The 15805-nt window shown below is 56.5% G+C and overlaps 3 protein-coding genes across 11 annotated transcripts in view; 2 read left to right on the plus strand and 1 right to left on the minus strand.

Annotated features, from left to right (window-relative positions):
- Window positions 1-783: 783 nt before the first annotated feature.
- On the minus strand, window positions 784-7177 carry COQ4 (coenzyme Q4). 3 transcript variants are annotated; one of them, XM_056350899.1, is made up of 7 exons: window positions 7061-7177; window positions 6790-6968; window positions 6294-6390; window positions 4555-4657; window positions 3499-3628; window positions 2571-2664; window positions 784-1946 (listed from the first exon to the last, which is right to left on the minus strand). In XM_056350899.1, exons 1-7 carry the CDS (start codon window positions 7129-7131, stop codon window positions 1784-1786), a joined length of 837 nt encoding a protein of 278 aa, XP_056206874.1. In that variant the 5' UTR covers window positions 7132-7177; the 3' UTR covers window positions 784-1783. The 3 variants fall into 3 exon arrangements, with proteins under 3 accessions (XP_056206874.1, XP_056206875.1, XP_056206876.1); XM_056350900.1 differs by having other exon boundaries at window positions 6795-6968; window positions 7061-7164; XM_056350901.1 differs by having other exon boundaries at window positions 6795-7061.
- On the plus strand, window positions 7168-11286 carry TRUB2 (TruB pseudouridine synthase family member 2). Of its 3 annotated transcripts, XM_056350896.1 has the most exons (8): window positions 7169-7300; window positions 7378-7494; window positions 7586-7660; window positions 8169-8230; window positions 8507-8588; window positions 9176-9248; window positions 9701-9837; window positions 10619-11286. In XM_056350896.1, the coding sequence occupies exons 1-8, from the start codon at window positions 7207-7209 to the stop codon at window positions 10906-10908; spliced, it is 930 nt and encodes a 309-aa protein (XP_056206871.1). In that variant the 5' UTR covers window positions 7169-7206; the 3' UTR covers window positions 10909-11286. The 3 variants fall into 3 exon arrangements, with proteins under 3 accessions (XP_056206873.1, XP_056206871.1, XP_056206872.1); XM_056350898.1 differs by lacking the exon at window positions 9701-9837 and having other exon boundaries at window positions 7168-7300; window positions 10619-10778; XM_056350897.1 differs by lacking the exon at window positions 7586-7660.
- Window positions 11287-13401: 2115 nt separating this feature from the next.
- The window catches only part of LOC130154650 (golgin subfamily A member 2-like), a 72183-nt gene continuing 69779 nt past the window's right edge, over window positions 13402-15805 (plus strand). For 3 of the 5 annotated variants that reach the window (XM_056350891.1, XM_056350890.1, XM_056350892.1), the window contains exons 1-3: window positions 13402-13542; window positions 14787-14909; window positions 15291-15371. In XM_056350891.1, coding sequence (XP_056206866.1) covers window positions 13495-13542; window positions 14787-14909; window positions 15291-15371 — 252 coding nt within the window. In that variant the 5' untranslated portion in view covers window positions 13402-13494. The remainder of the gene's footprint in view (window positions 13543-14786; window positions 14910-15290; window positions 15372-15805) is intronic. The other 2 variants (XM_056350893.1, XM_056350894.1) reach the window with 1 other exon arrangement.

Below are 15805 nucleotides of genomic sequence, written 5' to 3' on the forward strand. Positions count from 1 at the left end.
TAGGACCAAAGACTTCTTTCATCTTGACCAGTGCAATAGGACAGCCCCTGCTCTGTGCACCTTACCGGCAGCTGAAGGATGTATTTATATTATATCCTTTATTATCTGCTTGGTATAACTCTGGAGGCCAAGGGGAAGCATGAGCCTTGTTTTGGAGAAAACCCCAAAGTCTGGCTGGTGGGTGTGGGGGGAGAAGTTGAAAATGGGGAGCTGGGGGGACAGGAGGGAAGCCAGTCCCTCTGTCTCGGTGCCTGCTCTTAAATGTAGCCCAAATCCCAAGAGTTCTGCCAGACTCAGCCTCCTGGGATGGAGCAACTTGGATGGAACAGCCCGGTGGCACTGTCAGTCCCTGCTCCTGCCCATCTGCTATAGCATCCCGACAGAGACTGGGACAGGGCCGGCAAAGCTCATAGCGGGGCAATACCATGTCACCCAGCTGCCACCAAAGGACCCTAGTTAGACCACCCCCTTCCTCCCCCTGGAACCAGGATCTCTTTTGGAAGCCCCCAGCCTTGCCCCTCTCCTGCTCTGCACCGCAGTTTTCTTCTGCCTGGGCCTTCCTGCAACGACCACCAAAAGGAGCCACACAACAGCCCAGCACCCCCAAATCCCACCTGGAAAGATGTGGCTCTGCAGCCCATTTTGTGGCCCAGTCCCCAGCCATCATCGCACACTGCAGACAAAGCACAGCAGACCCCTGGGAGCCAAAAAGGGGTGAAGTTTCACATCAGATCGCGCCCTCAGAGGGGCAGATGAGGTGGAAGGAGGGGGGGTAACCAGCCACAAGCTCCACCATGGATTTTATTAAGCAAGAAGGAACTTCAACAGCAATGCCACACGTAAAAAGAGCCCTCAGCCTTGTGGCGCTCTGCCCTCGCATCCGACAGCTCTGCTCTCCAGCTGCTGGCAGTCTGGAGCCCTGTTTAATTAACCCAGACAGCAATCAGCTCCCAGACACAGCGCAGCCAGCCGCTGTTTCTGCACTTTCAGGATTCAGCCTCTTATTCCTGATCGCATCATTTTGTTGCCCAAGGAGGGGACAATTCCTATTGAAAACCCAGCACAATCACATGGATTTCAGCATTTTTTGATGGGAAGGGACTGCAGGGAGACACAGCAAACTGGGATTGGCTCTGGAACAGCCCATCCAGCAGGGGTAACAGCCAAAGGTATTTCCCTCCTGCTCCTGTGGGCATGCAGTCACACACTGCCTAGTCTCCAAGGCGTGAGGCATATCCCATATGACCCATCAGGACACCAGTTAGGCACCAGTACAAGATGGGATTTCACTGTCAGATACATCACACTGGCTTGTGGGCTGCTCTGTAAATCACTGGTTTAGCTCCAGTCCAGGGCAGCCGCAAGACTTTAAGCCTCGATCTTCCCAGGGAGGGTGGGAACAGGGATGTACCTACACAGCCCTTGAGCTGCAGAAGGCCAAGACGGCAGTTTGCTCCCAGCATTTCGGAGCATCAGTACTGAAGCGCTGCTGCCAGGGGACCTGAGAAGCCAGACCCAGTTGGCAAAGGCACAGCGGGCCTTGCCACTCCTCCACTGAATCACAAACAGCAGGGTCATGTTTTCTCATGGCACAGCAAGGTGCAACTTGGCCTCTACCAGCAGGAGGGTGCCAGCTCTCAGTAGGAGCAAACGGAGCCCTCAGGTCGGTGGCGGCTGGCAGCAGAGCCACGCTATGCTCCTGGGCAGGAGGAGATGGAGCACGGCAGGGGACAGCTGCTGCCTGCCAATGGGGATCCCCTGTCCCCTGCCAGTACTGGAGCTGTCACACTTGAACGGCTGGGGGAGGGAAGATGCCGATCTCCTCCCGCAGAGAATCCACAGACTGCTCCCAGCGCTGCTCATAGTAGACGTTCAGGATACAGGTGGCATTGAGCCCACTCCGAACTGCCCAGGGAACCAGGTCAGTGGCCAGGACCTGCAGCTTTCTGGAACAAACAATATAGATAGGAGGTGACAGTTTTGATTTCCATGTTTTGTTTTTGATTTCCTTCTCCAAGTCCCCACTGCAGGTGGACACCAAACACATGTACGTTGTACCCTCTGCCCTTCTAGCATCCCTCCTCCTTAACTCACATGGGAAACTGAGGCACAGAAGAGGATGGTGTGTCAGGAAGGTTACAGTCAGCAGCAAACCCAAGACCAGAACTCAGGTTCTGCAGTCCCCAGACTGTGCTGGGCCACCAAAACAGATGTGCCAGGGCAGGGAATGCCCATCAGTGTGGTGAGGATCCTGCTGGCCCTCCACATGTGCCTAGCCAAGGGCAGTCAAGCCCAGGCATTGCTCCTCCTGCCTGGCACAGGAGATGCAGTGCCAGAAGCACATGAAGCAACAGGTTCTGCTTCAGGGTCCAGGCAAAGCCCTGCCTCCTGCTGTCACTGCTTCCCTGGGTCATGGGGACAGAGCAGCATGTTCACACGAGGGACCCCTGACTGACTCCCCCCTGCAAACTACCAGCGTCCCCTCTCTGTCCCCAGAGGACACCAGAAAGCATCACCCAGGCTGGCGTGTCCCCAGAGCAGAGACTCCCTCCTCACCGGCTGGCACCTACCGTGCGTCAAGATGGATGGGGCCAAACACCGCTCCCAGGACACACATGGGCAGCCCTGTTTGCACAGCTTCGAACCACTTCACCACGACCTCGCCTGGGGGGAGCAGGGAGGCTGTGAGTGGGCAGGGTGCCCGGGGCAGTGGTCCCGCAATGCAGGCTGCACCCCCGGCCCCTTCCTGAGGGTGGCTGTGCACCCGCCCCTCCGCCTCCATGGCAGCGCTTAGGAATGCTTCCTAAGGCTGGCGGTGGCCTCAGATGAGCCTTGTTGTGCACCACCCACCCAGGAGAGACGTCACAGGGCCCCCGGGGGAGCAGCACCCCGCAGTCGGTGCCTGGTGGGCTCGGGAAGCACCTCTTAGGCAGGCTGGCTCCCTGCGGACCTTTGGCAGTGCAGTTGCAGAAGCCTGACCCCCCCCGAAGCTCTCCTGTCTCGCGGCACCGGGCAGACCTTTAACAGACACTGCCAGGGCTCAGCAAAGCCTGTGAAGGGAACTGGCACGCCGGTTCCCACAGGCTCACCAGCAAGGCTCGACCTGTGACTTGCTGTTGAGTCAGACGCAAAACGAGGGCAAAGGACACGGAGTCACACAGATCAGGAACAGCCAGGAACCCCCTGCTCCTGCCTTCGCTGGGAGCTTGCGAAACATCCCGCCCTCCCTGCCAGGCAGCAAACACCCACCCACCCACCCACTGCCTGCACCCAGGGCTCAGGCAGAGTATCTCCCAGCAGGGGAAAGGTGACATCCCGTGGCCTCTCGGTCACCACAGAGCCAGTGATGCAGGACAGTGGTGATGCAACACCCCCCCAGCAACCTCGGCTGTGGATTGAGGAGGCCAACCAGCCCAGCCTGCTCCATTCCTGGAAGAGGCAGCTGAACACTGCCAGTGGGGTTGGGGAGCGCAGCCCTCTGACCGCGCTACTGATCACCTAGGATGTTGGTTGGCATGCCCAGGAGCGTGTGCATCATGTCATGGATTTCCCGGTACCGCTGGATCACGTACGCCAGCTCTTCATCATCAACAAACTTGGACGGCATCCGAGTGTCTGGAGAAACCTTCTACAAATCCAAAGAGGTTCAATTCAGCCCTTTCCACACCTCAAGTTTGTCCTGGTTTTGGCTGGGATAGAGTAATTTTCTTCCTAATAGCTGGTATAGTACTGCGTTTTGGGTTTAGGATGAGAATAACATTGATAACTCACTGGTGTTTTAGTCGTCGCTATGCAGTGCTTATGCTAAGCCAAGGTCTTTGCAGCTCCTGATGCTGCCTGGCCAGCAGGGAGGCTGGGGGGCACCAGAAACTAGGAGGGGACACAGCTGGGACAACTGACCCCGACCAACCAAAGGGATATTCCAGACCACATCACGCAATGCTCAGCATATAAACTAGGGGGAAAGCTGGCTGGGGGGCTGCTCCTCGGGAATAGGCTGAGCATTGGTCAGTTGGTGGCAAGCAATTATTTTTCATTTGCATCACTTTTTTTTCCTTAGGTTTATTTCTCTCTTTTTTTGTTATTCTCCTTTTCATTACAATTACAATTCTTATTATTTTATTTCAATTATTAAATTGTTCTTATCTCAGCCCATGAGTTTTCTTACTTCTACCCTTCCAACTCTCTCCCCCATCCCACTGGGGGGGGGTGAGTGAGCAGCTGTGTGGGGCTGAGCTGCCGGCTGGGGTTAAACTAAACAACGTTTCTGGCCTCGTTCTTTAACGCACAGCAACACGAGGTCCCCTCCATCAGCGCAACTCGTAGCCCTCAGTGATGGGTGTCAGTGTCATTTACACAGACAAAACCCAGGGACTTCACAGCACTGGTGACAAATCCAGCATCACCCAAAACCCAGCATCTCATCCCATCTCCCTGATTCCCTCTCATTCCTGGAGGGTTCTCCACGGCTCTGATCTCCCTCTGAAGTGCGTCCGTGCTCCTGGCACAGGGGTCAGCTACAGCCGTGTGCACCCTACAAAGCCCCACACTCACGTTGTCCTCCAAGAAGCGGACGTATTCTCGGCCCAGTGAGCCATCCGGCAGCCCCCGCAGCTTGGCCATGTTCAGGGTGGAGAGACGGATGCGAGGCCGTTCCCTGAAAGCAAAACACAGGTCAGCGAGTCTCCCAGTGACACCCTCAGCAGGGGGTCCTGGGCAAAAGGAGCTCCTGGAAACACCCTACCCCCTGCCCCTGCCCTTCCTGGGCACTCTCCTTGCCGGGATCCTGCCTGCTTGCTGCAGAGATAGCACCATCCTTGTTTCTGTTGCTGAGGCTGTGACACAAATTGCTTCAAGAATCTACCTGAAGCCTTGGCAACAAAAAAGTTCTCACCTCACACCCCTGCAGCAACTCTGGTTGGAACCAGTGTCCTCTGCACCAAAATGCTGTTGCTGTGTGGGCTGCTAGCCAGGCACAGCCCCCAGGAACAGCCGGCCCCGGGGGAGCAGAGCTCTTTAGTGTCCCTGCAAAGCAGCCAGAGCTTCAAAGGAACAACCCTAAAAAGTGGAGGGAATTTGTTCTGAATACAGGTTTAATTTCTCTCCTGCTCAGGCTTTCATTGCCAGCCACGTGGCTGCCATGCATGGCAAGGTCTCCTCCCTGGGTTGTTGGCAAACAGGTGCCCCACAGCCCTGGAACTAAACAAAAGCCCTTTTATTTCCATGCACAGGATAAATTTTTCCCATGATAAAAGCCCTGCAGTGGATCCAGGAGCTGCTCAGCTCTTGGTGCGGAGATGCCAGGGAGATAAGCAGGACAAGCAGCAGTTTCACCCTGGCTGCTGATGTTTCCTTGTGTATTTGGTGTCAAAGGGGCCTCAGCAGCTTGGGGGATAAAAAAAAAAAAAAAAGGATTTGTGTGCACAAATCGACCCCTGCAAATCCTTGCAATACCATGAGGCAGGGAGCAGGCGGGGCGTCCCCCTCTCCCCAGGCAGCTCCTCTGGGCCTCAGCCCCATCCTGGTGCTCCGCGTGCTTTGCTGGGTCAGCATCTGGAGCCAGGATCAGGTTGCTCTGCACAAACACATGGCAAAAGGTGGCTTTTCGCCAGGCCCTTCATGGTGTAACTCAATTGATACACAAGTGGCAGGAGTGATACATAACAAGAGGCAGGGAAAAGGCAAGCAAACTAGCAGTAAGATCTTGGTTAAAAAGAGACTCATGAAATCCCTCCCGGTCCTCAGCCTTGCTGTGCTTGACAAGTCCCTGCAGACCCAGGAGCAAAAGTGATCAAGTCTTAACAAGGAAGACAAGAGGAGGCCTCATTTCACAGCTGGGGGAGATGCCACAGGTGCCAGGAAAGAAAATACGGATGTGAGGAAGGAAGAGGCAGACCAGTGGAGACGAAGACTCCGACACAAGGAGATGCAGAAGCAGGTGCAAGGGAGAAATCCATGGACATGGTGGGTTTTCATTGCTGCTCAGCATCCATGTCCGTGGATTTCTCCCTGCGCTTGCTGCTGCATTGCCTTGAGCTGGCACCTGCCAGTTCCAGCAGCGAAGCATAACAGACAGACAGTAGCACCCGCAGCAGGCTGGGCCCAGCGCCTGCTGGCCTCTTGGGATCATTAAAAATACAGTAAAATGAACAATCTGGAGGGTCAGAGTTAACAAAATGCCTGTGCTGCTTTCAAGCTGGGAAGGCAGGGATCTCCCTTCATGGGGCCCAAGGAATGTGCTTGCCCTCGTGTCTCCCCCCCACCCACGCGGCGGGGGATGCAGAGGGACGCACTGGAGGATGCGGTAACCTTCAGGGTGCTGTTTCATCTTGTCTCGCAGTTTGGGCAGGGCAAAGCAGCCTGTGGTCTCCCCAAGGACTGCCACCATGTCTGAAAGAGAGACCAGAGAGTGACACCAGGGCGGTTTTGGCTGCACCCGGCTGCCCTCGGTTGGCAGGCGAGGGAGCAGGGCAGAAAGCCTTCGGCTGGGAGCAGGCAGGGAGCCCACGGCAAGGCAGGGAGCCCATGGACCCCAGGGATCTTCAGCCTCGGAGCTGCTCTGCCCCAGTGCCGCCGTCCGGGCCCGGGATGCAGGAGTGGGCACGAGGCCCTGGGGACAAGCAGAGGGGCCTGGGTGGCACGATGGGTCGGGAGCCGCTGGGCTTTGCCGGGGGGTCCCCACGGCCTCTCTCCCGCAGGCCCCTGCCCGCGCCAGATCTCAGCCCCGCACTGGCCCCGTTACCGAGGGTCGCACCCGACAGCAGGAGACATGGGGCCCGCCCGGCTCACCGTGCCTGTAGGGGTCGGCGAGGGCCACGAGCGCCGAGCCAGCGGCCAGCAGCGCCTTCTGCAGCGGGCTGGTGGGGATGTGCCCGGGGTACAGCCGGTAGTACCCTTCCTCCTCCTCCTCCTCCTCCTCCCTGCCGCGTCCATCCCGGGCCCGCGGCTCGCTGCGGCTCAGCCAGGCGCTGCCTGCGGGGAGCAGGGGCTCAGGCACCGGCCCAGCGGGCCCCAGTGCCCACGGCCCGGGCCCCCCTGGGGCTGCCCGCGAAGGCGGCACTTGCCTGGGGAAGAGGGACCCGCCCGGAGCAGCGAGGCCCCCGCCCGCCGCAGCAGCCGCAACGGCAGCATGGCCCTCCTCGCTCGGGCACTGGCGACTGCCCCGGAAGCGCGCGGCGGGGCGGGGCGGGGCGCGGCGGGGCCGCCATGGCGGGGCCTAGCGGGCTCTTCGCCGTCTACAAGCCGCCGGGAGTGGCGTGGGGCCGCGTCCGTGATGCGCTGGAGACGCGGCTGCTGCGCGGTGAGCGCGGGCGGGGGCCGGCGGCGGGACCCCCCCGGGGCTGCCGCCTCCCGCTGACCGCCCCCGTTCTCTTGCAGAGCTGAACGCGGCGCCGGGCCGCCCCCCGCGGCACCACGTGCGCTTCCTGCCGGCGCCCGCCGGGGCCCCGGGGCTGGTGGCCGCCAGGGTGCCGCTGCTGGCCGACCACCCCCTCGGTAAGGGCCGCGCCGGGGCCGGGGCCGGGACCGGCGGGGGGAGCCCCCGCGGCGGGCGAGCGGACCGGCCCCGGCGCTGTGTCTGTTGCAGTGCGAGGGCCGCGGCTCGGGCGGCTGAGGATCGGCGCGGGCCACCGGCTGGACGCGAAGGCCTCGGGAGTCCTCGGTGGGTGCGGGGGGCGGCCGGGCAGGGGGTGCGGGGGGGCCGGGCAGGGGCACCCGTGCCGGAACACCGAAGAAACGATCCAAGGAGGCGCGGGCCGGGCCGGAGATCCCCCCGACCCCGGCAGACGCGGCTCTGCTGCGCGCCCGCGATGGCCGGTACTGCTCCCCGATGGCTGGTGCTGTGCCCCCCCGATGGCCGGTGCTGCTCCCCGATGGCTGGTGCGGTGCCCCCAATGGCCGGTGGTCTGCCCAGTAGGCCCACCGCCAGGGTGGGCACCGCGAAGCGCTCGCCCTGCAAGGCCCCACGGGAAAGTCCTGGGGGAACCCATGGGCTGGAATGACAGGCAGCCCCCTGGGGGTCTCGGGGGTCCCCCTGCCCTGCCCAGATGTGGCTCCCGATGAGACCAGGCCCTGGCCAGGGTGAACGGGAGGAGCATGCAGTGTGGGTAACTGCGTGCCAGGACCTTTCCACGTGGCTGAGTAACGGGTTCCTGTCTTGTTTGTTCCAGTTCTGGGCCTGGGCCACGGGAACAGGCTGCTCACCGACTGGTACAACTGCCACCTCACCAGGGTAGGTGCCCCGGGATACTTGAGCGCAGTCACACACAGGTTCCTGCCCCATCGCCCCGGCATGGCCCCATGATGGTCATCCACGATCTTCTTGAGAGCTTGCCAGGATCCGGAATGTCACCCTTCACGCCAGCACGCGGCCATGCGAGTGGAGGCCGCCGCTGTCCTGTGCAGCGCTGTCGTGGCCCACACCTCCTCACAGCTGCGTGGCAGAATACTGCTGTGCAATCGCTTGGTGTATTTCTGTGATAAATTGCACCCTTTGCTCTCCTTCAAGGTTTACACTGTTGATGGGCTGTTTGGTAAAGCCACTGATGACTTCTCAGACACAGGGAAGCTAGTAGAGAAGACAACGTTTGGTAAGAAACTGAATCGATGTGTTTTGTTTTTTTTTAAAACCCCAAAACCAGAACACCAAAGAAACAGCATGCCAACTGTGAAGTGCTGAACCAGGTAAGCTGCGCAATGATAAACGGCACACTACATGCTTTCTAGTTGTTATTTTTACACCATGTGCAATCCTGATGTTGTAGCCCACCTGCTCTGAATAGAACCACCAGGCACACACAAAGCCTGTGTGAGTTCCGACCACTGCAGTTGCTGCCGAATGGGTGGGACCCAGATTGCTCCTTAGAGGTAGCAGTTAGAAGCTTTCATTCAACGAAACTCTGCAAACACCCGATAAGAGAAACCGGAGCCAACGTCTTGGAAGCAATTAAGTGAAATAATCCTTCCCTTTGTAGCCCAGTGCTGTGCTGTTCGGTGCATTGCCATGGTACAGCCGGGAGAAGCGACTCTGCTCAAGCCGCCTGTTGGCGCTTCTCATCAGCCTGTTGGGGTGTGACTGCCAAAGGGACCGGCATGTCCTGGCGGCACGCTTCGGGCTGCTGTCTCTTTCTGCTTTCAGGATGGATAATTGAGACTGTTTCTACCTCAATATTTGCAGATCATATCACAAGGGAGAAGCTGGAACGGATTCTTGCCGTCATTCAAGGAACAAATCACAAGGCCCTGGTGATGTAGGTACCCAGTGGGGAAGTGCAGCTGACTTGCTCTGCCTGCCATGTGCTGGTCTTTACAACAAATTAGACTATTTTGTTTGCTGTAATTGAGGTCTTTAGAGCTGAGAGTGGTAGACCAGCATAGGGAGAAGCTACTCAGTGCTCTGTAATCTGGTGAGACGGTGCTGTTAAGTGTCCTTCTTGTGTCCTGAAATACCCAGCTATTTTAGGACCTATTAGCTACATTAGGGTCTACAAAAAAGTCTTGTAGACGTGACCAAGTACCTGCCTCCCAAACAGTGCTACTCTACTGACAGTACGCAGACCATTAAGATGTACGCAAATACTCAACACATATGCAGTTTTAAGAATAAAAATCACAACTTTGCTTTATTGGGGGCAGAGATGTTTTGAATCCCATTGGAGAGAAGAACTAAATGTGTGCGCTGCTCCCTTTTTTCTTTTTCCAGGCATTCTCACATTGATATGAAAACACAAGAGGCATATGAGCTGGCTATCAAAGGCTTGATTCGCCCCATGGGAAAAAGCCCCCCGATAATCACAGCAGTCCGATGCCTCCAGTTCGCACCTCCAGAATTTCAGCTAGGTAGGACTGGTACAAAATGTACCAGGGAAGTCTGGGCATATGGTACGGCAAGTCAGTCAGTAAACATCAGTTTCTTATTTGTGATTTAATGCAAAAAGAGTTGGTGGGAGCTTTGTATGAGCTCATAACTGGTAGCCCCTGCAGGAAATGTAGTGATGTGTAGTTTCCAAAGTCACGAAAGCATCTCCTCGTTAGATGAACTTTTCAGTGCAGCGGAAGGATTTTTTTTTTTTGGTAGGGCAAGATCTGTAACCCTCACAGTGCTGAAGCTGCTATATAGTACATCAAGCCAGCTGTGCACCTAGCTCATAGGTTTTTCCCTGCCAGTTCCAGATCCAAGACTGAGGCAAGAAAATTTGCATAACGAATACCTGTGGGGCAAGTGTCTTCCTTATCCTAATGTTTCAGTGTAATACACTTCAGTGTTGGGTGATTTGTTCTTTTCTTGATGTGTGTTTTGCTTTCCTGCAGCCAGTCTCCCACTCCTCATAAAATATATCTTATTAAAAAGGTCCCTTTTCTTATTCGCTTTGAATACCTAAATTCCTACACCACTCTCCTGTATCTATGGGTTTGTTTTCTAAAACAGTGACTCTGGGAGGGGCTAGGGCACCCTGCAGTACTCCAGAAAATCATAATCCACCCATGCTGTATCTTAAATAGTCTCTTCTACCAAACCAGTTCCTTCAGTGTAACTGTAAGTGATGTCTGGATTTACAGACAAGGTCTGAGTTTGTGTCAACGCTTCGCTTCCTCTGAAACAATCTCTCTGTCCTTCTAGAAATGCACTGTTTGCATGAGACTCAGCAGTACCTCCGAAGAATAGTTCATGAGATTGGTCTGGAGCTGAAATCATGTGCCGTGTGCACGCAAGTGCGAAGAATACGCGACGGTGTTTTCACGCTGGATGATGCTCTCCTGAGGAGCCAGTGGAACCTGCAGAGTATACAGAATGCGATTTGGAACTGTCAGCTTAAAGTGACAACAGAGTTAGAGAAAACACTAGGCCATCAAAGTAAAAGTCATCTTCATAAGTTGGACGTGGACATGGCCCACGCTGCAGACAGCTGAGCGTGTGGCAATCTCTACAGCACAAGAACACAGCTCATGCTGACAGCATGGTGTACAGCAGAAGGAAAGAGGTTAATTGCAGTTCACTTCCACCCTTTCCTTGAGATGACTTTAATCAGAGAGGCATTTTTTTCAGTGACAAGCTGTATAATTTTTTCTAAAGCACCGCAAACGGTTCATTAACAGGAGCTGGCTGTGTCAAAATTCCTCTTGACTTTGGGAACATGTGGTTGCTAAGGGATAGAAAAACCCATCCCCAAATTGTTTAGCAGCAGGAACTAGACAGCGTCTTAGAGAGCTGTATTCCCTTGGTTGCATGGATTTGTTTGTTCCTTGCAACTGGCAGCATAACCCATCCACTATATGGATTTTATTTTCCCTCTGTTGTCCTAGAGTATTTTCGCTCCATTAGCCCTGCTTTCAGGCGCGCGAAGAGTTCAAAATCAGACTGAAAAGGGGATGTGCAGGAGATAACAGCTTACACAAAGCAATACAAGGAAACGGTTATAACCAGAGTAGGCGTGTGTGAGGAGGAAAGAGAAACTTTCTCCTGTGAAGCTCCAGGTGACGTTTAGGTGGGGCATGATGGGCCAGTCAGGTGTCACCCAAGCAGCGGGCAGTGCCGGCTCTCGAAACAGGGTGCAGGCACTGCAAGGTGGCACCTGCTCCTCAAGTCACTGCGGAAAAAGCAGAGCTGCCTGGCCCGATGGGGCACAGAGATGGGCTGCAGCCCGGCAACGTGCTGCAACCGGTTCAGCCCGGCGATGTGCTGGAGGCCAGCAATATGCCAGAGCACGGCGATTGGCTGAGTGTGGTGGGGCGCTATGAGCTGCAGATGGTTCAGCCTGGCGATGAGTCGCAGCTCGGTGATGAGGTGAGGCACGGCGACATGCCGCAGTCCAGCGACAAGCTGCAGCCCAGATATGAGCTGCAGCCCGGCGATGTGCCACAGCCCAGCGATGTGTTGGACCGGTTCAGCCCGGCTATGTGCCAGAGCCTTTTCAGCATGGCAATGTGTCAGAGCCAGGCGATTTGCTGGAGTCTGGTGATGAGCTGGGCCTGGCGGGACGCGACGAGCCGCAGCCAGTTCAGCCTGGCGATGAGCCAGAGCGGGTTCAGCCCAGTGATGTGCCATAGCCAGTTCAGCCTGGCGATGTGCCGGAGCCGGTTCATCCATGCAATGAGCCGCAGCCCGGCAATGTGCCAGAGCCTTTTCAGCCTGGCGATGTGCCGGAGCCTGGCGATGGGCTGAGCCTGGCGGGGCGCAACGAGCCGCAGCCGGTTCAGCCCGGTGACGAGCTGCAGCCCGGCCATGAGCTGTAGCCCGGTGACATGCTGCAGCCTGGCGATGAGCCGCAGCCCGGCGATGAGGCGGGACATGGCGATGTGCCACAGCACGGTGACGAGCCGCAGCCCAGTGACTAGCTGCAGCCCGGCAATGAGCCGCAGTCTGGCAATGTGGTGGGGCACGGCAATGGACCGGGCCCTGTTGCAGAGGCGCTGTCTACTCTGGAGTCCTGGAGGAGTTGCTACAACAAAGTAGTAAAGGACAAGAGTGACCTTGAACTGTAAAAGCTGTCTGAGATCCTAAAGATCACGGAGACAAAGCTAGCAGAACATCAGGACCAGCTTCAGAGTTACAAGAAGAAGAGCATGGACCTGTCTGCTGTGATTACAGATCTCCGTCAGCAGGTAAGGGACTGGAAGAAAGTACCTGCAGCACTGCAATCTAAAAGCCTGAGACCAAGAAGAATTTCTAATCACAGGAAGGGAGAGATGCAGGAGCGGGTGGGAAATTAGGACCATGCGTGGCAATCAGTTAGCTGAGGGGAACGTGCTGGAGCTTGTAGGCCATGAACCCTGGGAGGACAAGGAGTGTGAATAGACACAAAAATTAACATGGTGAGTCATGCTGAGAGAGCATAGGGGAGTGGGGGATGGATGGCCCCAAGGATGGCGCCAAGGAAAGGTAACACCTTGCTGTGAATTGATGGTAGTTAACCACCCTATCGGGGATTGCCTAGTATGCAATGCTTAGTTTAAAGAACCAAACTGTTTAAAATGCGCAGCTTCAAGAAGCAATCTGTTTAAAACGCGCAGCTTCTGAAAGTATATATAACCTCGTGTTTCTGTACAATAAATTGCCATTTGCTTGCATCAAGCTGCGTTCCGTCTCTCCATTGCAGCAGGGCCCGTTGGGGCTCGGCGATGGGCCAGGCCATCAGGACGGTAGCGCAGGCTGGGTGGGACCTGGCGGCTGCCGCGGGTGGTGACAGGCCAGTCAGGTGTCTCCCAAGCAGCGGGCGGTGCGGGCTCCAACATGGGGAGCAGGCACTGCAAGGTGGCACCTGCTCCTGAAGTCACTGCAGAAAAAGCTGAGCTTCCGGGCCCGGCCACGAGCCCCGGCCGGTAGAGCCCGGCCATGAGCCACAGCCCGGCGCCCTGCCGGAGCGGGCGGAGCCCGGCGATGAGGCGGAGCCCGGCGATGGGCCGGGCCTCCAGGGCGGCAGCGCAGGCTGGGCGGGCCCTGGCTGCTGCTCCCTCCTCTAGTAGACGAAGCTGACGTGGCTCTGGCGCGGGGCGGATATGGCGGACAGCAGCAGGCAGAGCAGGCTGGCGGCGGCCAAGAAGAAGGTGAGGGGCGGCGGGGTCCGGGTTAGGCCAGGCCGGGCCGGCGGTACCGTGTTGCGCGGTCGCCGCGTGGAGTGGAGCGAGGACGCCGGGCCGAGCCGAGCCGAGCCGAGCTGGCCTTACCCGAGGGGCGCGGGCCCGGCCCGGTCGCTGCCGTACCGCTCGCTGCGGGCCGTGCTGTGGAGGCGCTGCCGGTAGCCCCCGGTGTCCGGCGCTGGGGCCGAGCTTCCTGGCTGGCGGCCGCCCGTGGCCCGGGGGAGGCGGCTGGGAGAAGGCCGGGCCTGGGCCGCTGAGGCCGTGGGTCTGCGGGGTTCGGTTTGGCGGTTTCCCCTGCCCCTGGCCTCCCCCACACCCTTTTTGGGGGTTTTTTGGTCTCATTTTACTGATTTCCCCACCTTGATTTTCTCCCCGGCCGACACATGTAAAAGTCCTAGGTAGGGGAAAGTGTCCCGGAGCGGTTCGGGCTTCCATTTTGGAATTCTGCCAATAATGGGTCCTTCTTTCCCCACCTGGAGGCCGAGGCGCGGCCCGGGCTGCGGGCTGGGGAAAGGGGCAGTTGACCGAACTGCCTGGGGCTTGCTTGGCTGGGGGCTTCACCCTGCTGGAGCACGAACGATTCGGCTCGGAAGACCTAGCCGAAATCAAGCGAATGGCTTATCAGACTAGCTTTTCCGGGGTGAAGTGGGTGTGATTGAAAAATCCGTTGTAGGTTGCTTCTGCCCTTAGTTCACAGTGACTACGCTGCTTGTATTAACATGGCATTTGTCTGTAAGGGTTGTACTTTTCCTTCTCAAAGTCTTTCACAGAGTGGGAGATCTTACTGTCAGGTGTTGATGTTTCACTTAATGTTCAGATTTAATTGCCCTTTATTCATTTTTCCTCAATGCTCTTAGTTATAACGCTAAAAAAACCCCACCCCAAGATACTTCTTTTCATCTCCTTTTAGTTGCAGGATGGAGTATCAAGTCGTTTCCCAAAAACTCTTAGCTGTATGCAGAAGTGGAACGTTTGCAGCTCTGAGCCTCTTGTCGTAAACTCGTCACATTAGATCTTACTTTAGCCTTTTTTTTGGACGTGTTTTGATTTTTATTTTTCTTCCCCCCGGGTGACAAACTCATTGAAGAGCATTTCTCTTGTCCTTACGCTTGGTCTTTTTGCCCAGTGGAGTTGGGGCTGGGGGGTTGACGTCATTCTCACAGAAGGCATATTCTGTTTGGATTACAGATTATTATTATTATTTTTCACAGCTGAAGGAGTATCAGCAGAAAAATAGCCCTGGAGCAGCTGCAGGAACTAAGAAAAAACGCAAAACTAAAGATGACTGTCGGCCCGAGACACCCACGGGCGATGACCAGCAGCCTCCAGAGAATGTGAGTGCCTCGGTCTTTGTCCCAGCTCATTTGCTACCTCCTTGTTCTCTGGTTTTCTGAACAACGTGACTAGAGCCGGGAAATGGTTATGCGGGTGTAATAGATGACTGGCGCAGCTGCCTGTATCGCCAGCACGCGAAGCGTGCCACAATAGTTAGCAGCTACCGCTGCTGGAAGGTGCACACTAGAGCTCAGGGTACGTGCCAAAGCCGTGTGGGATCATGCGGTGCTGTCACGCAGCCCTGGGTGTGCCCAGAGCTGCTGCTTTGAGCTGCGTGCTCCTGGCCAGCCGGAGGATGCCGGTTTCTTTGGCTCCCTTTGATCGACACTTTCTCTCTGTCCTTTTCTGAGCCGTTCCCCCTTTTCTTTCACCTCCTTCAGATTCAGAACATTCTGAAGGTGCCGGTGTCGGACCTGAAGCGCTCCAATGGGGTAGCCATACCCTCATTGGACAGGGGGAAGGTGAGGCAGTGCTCGTGTCCCTCGCAGTGACTCGCTCTCCCTACTGCATGCTTCAGGTTCTGTTTACACTGACCTCGATTTCTTGGGTGGAGCCTTGTCCTGACATACCCGCTGTCAGTTGCTTGAGTTCTGTTGCTGTTCTTATTAACATGGAGCTAGTTGTTAGCATGCGTTTCCATTGCTCGTAAAGTGCTTGCGCCCTTCTGGGTTGTGTCGAACTGAACGTGTGAAAAAGTGAACCTTGTCAAAACCTCTTCCTCGAGACAGCTGAGCTTTGAGGAAAAGGAGGAATGTGGGGTGAGGCGATAAACTAACTGAGCTGCTGAGGGCAAGTGCAGTAGGGAGAGGCAGTGTTTTCTTAGTCTGTATTTCTCCCGCTGTGCGTGTCGTTGCTGTATTTCCTAGGGCCTTGTTTCGGAAGGGCATGACTCTGC

The sequence above is a fragment of the Falco biarmicus genome, chromosome 9, assembly GCF_023638135.1.
Source record: "Falco biarmicus isolate bFalBia1 chromosome 9, bFalBia1.pri, whole genome shotgun sequence".
NCBI lineage: Eukaryota > Metazoa > Chordata > Aves > Falconiformes > Falconidae > Falco > Falco biarmicus.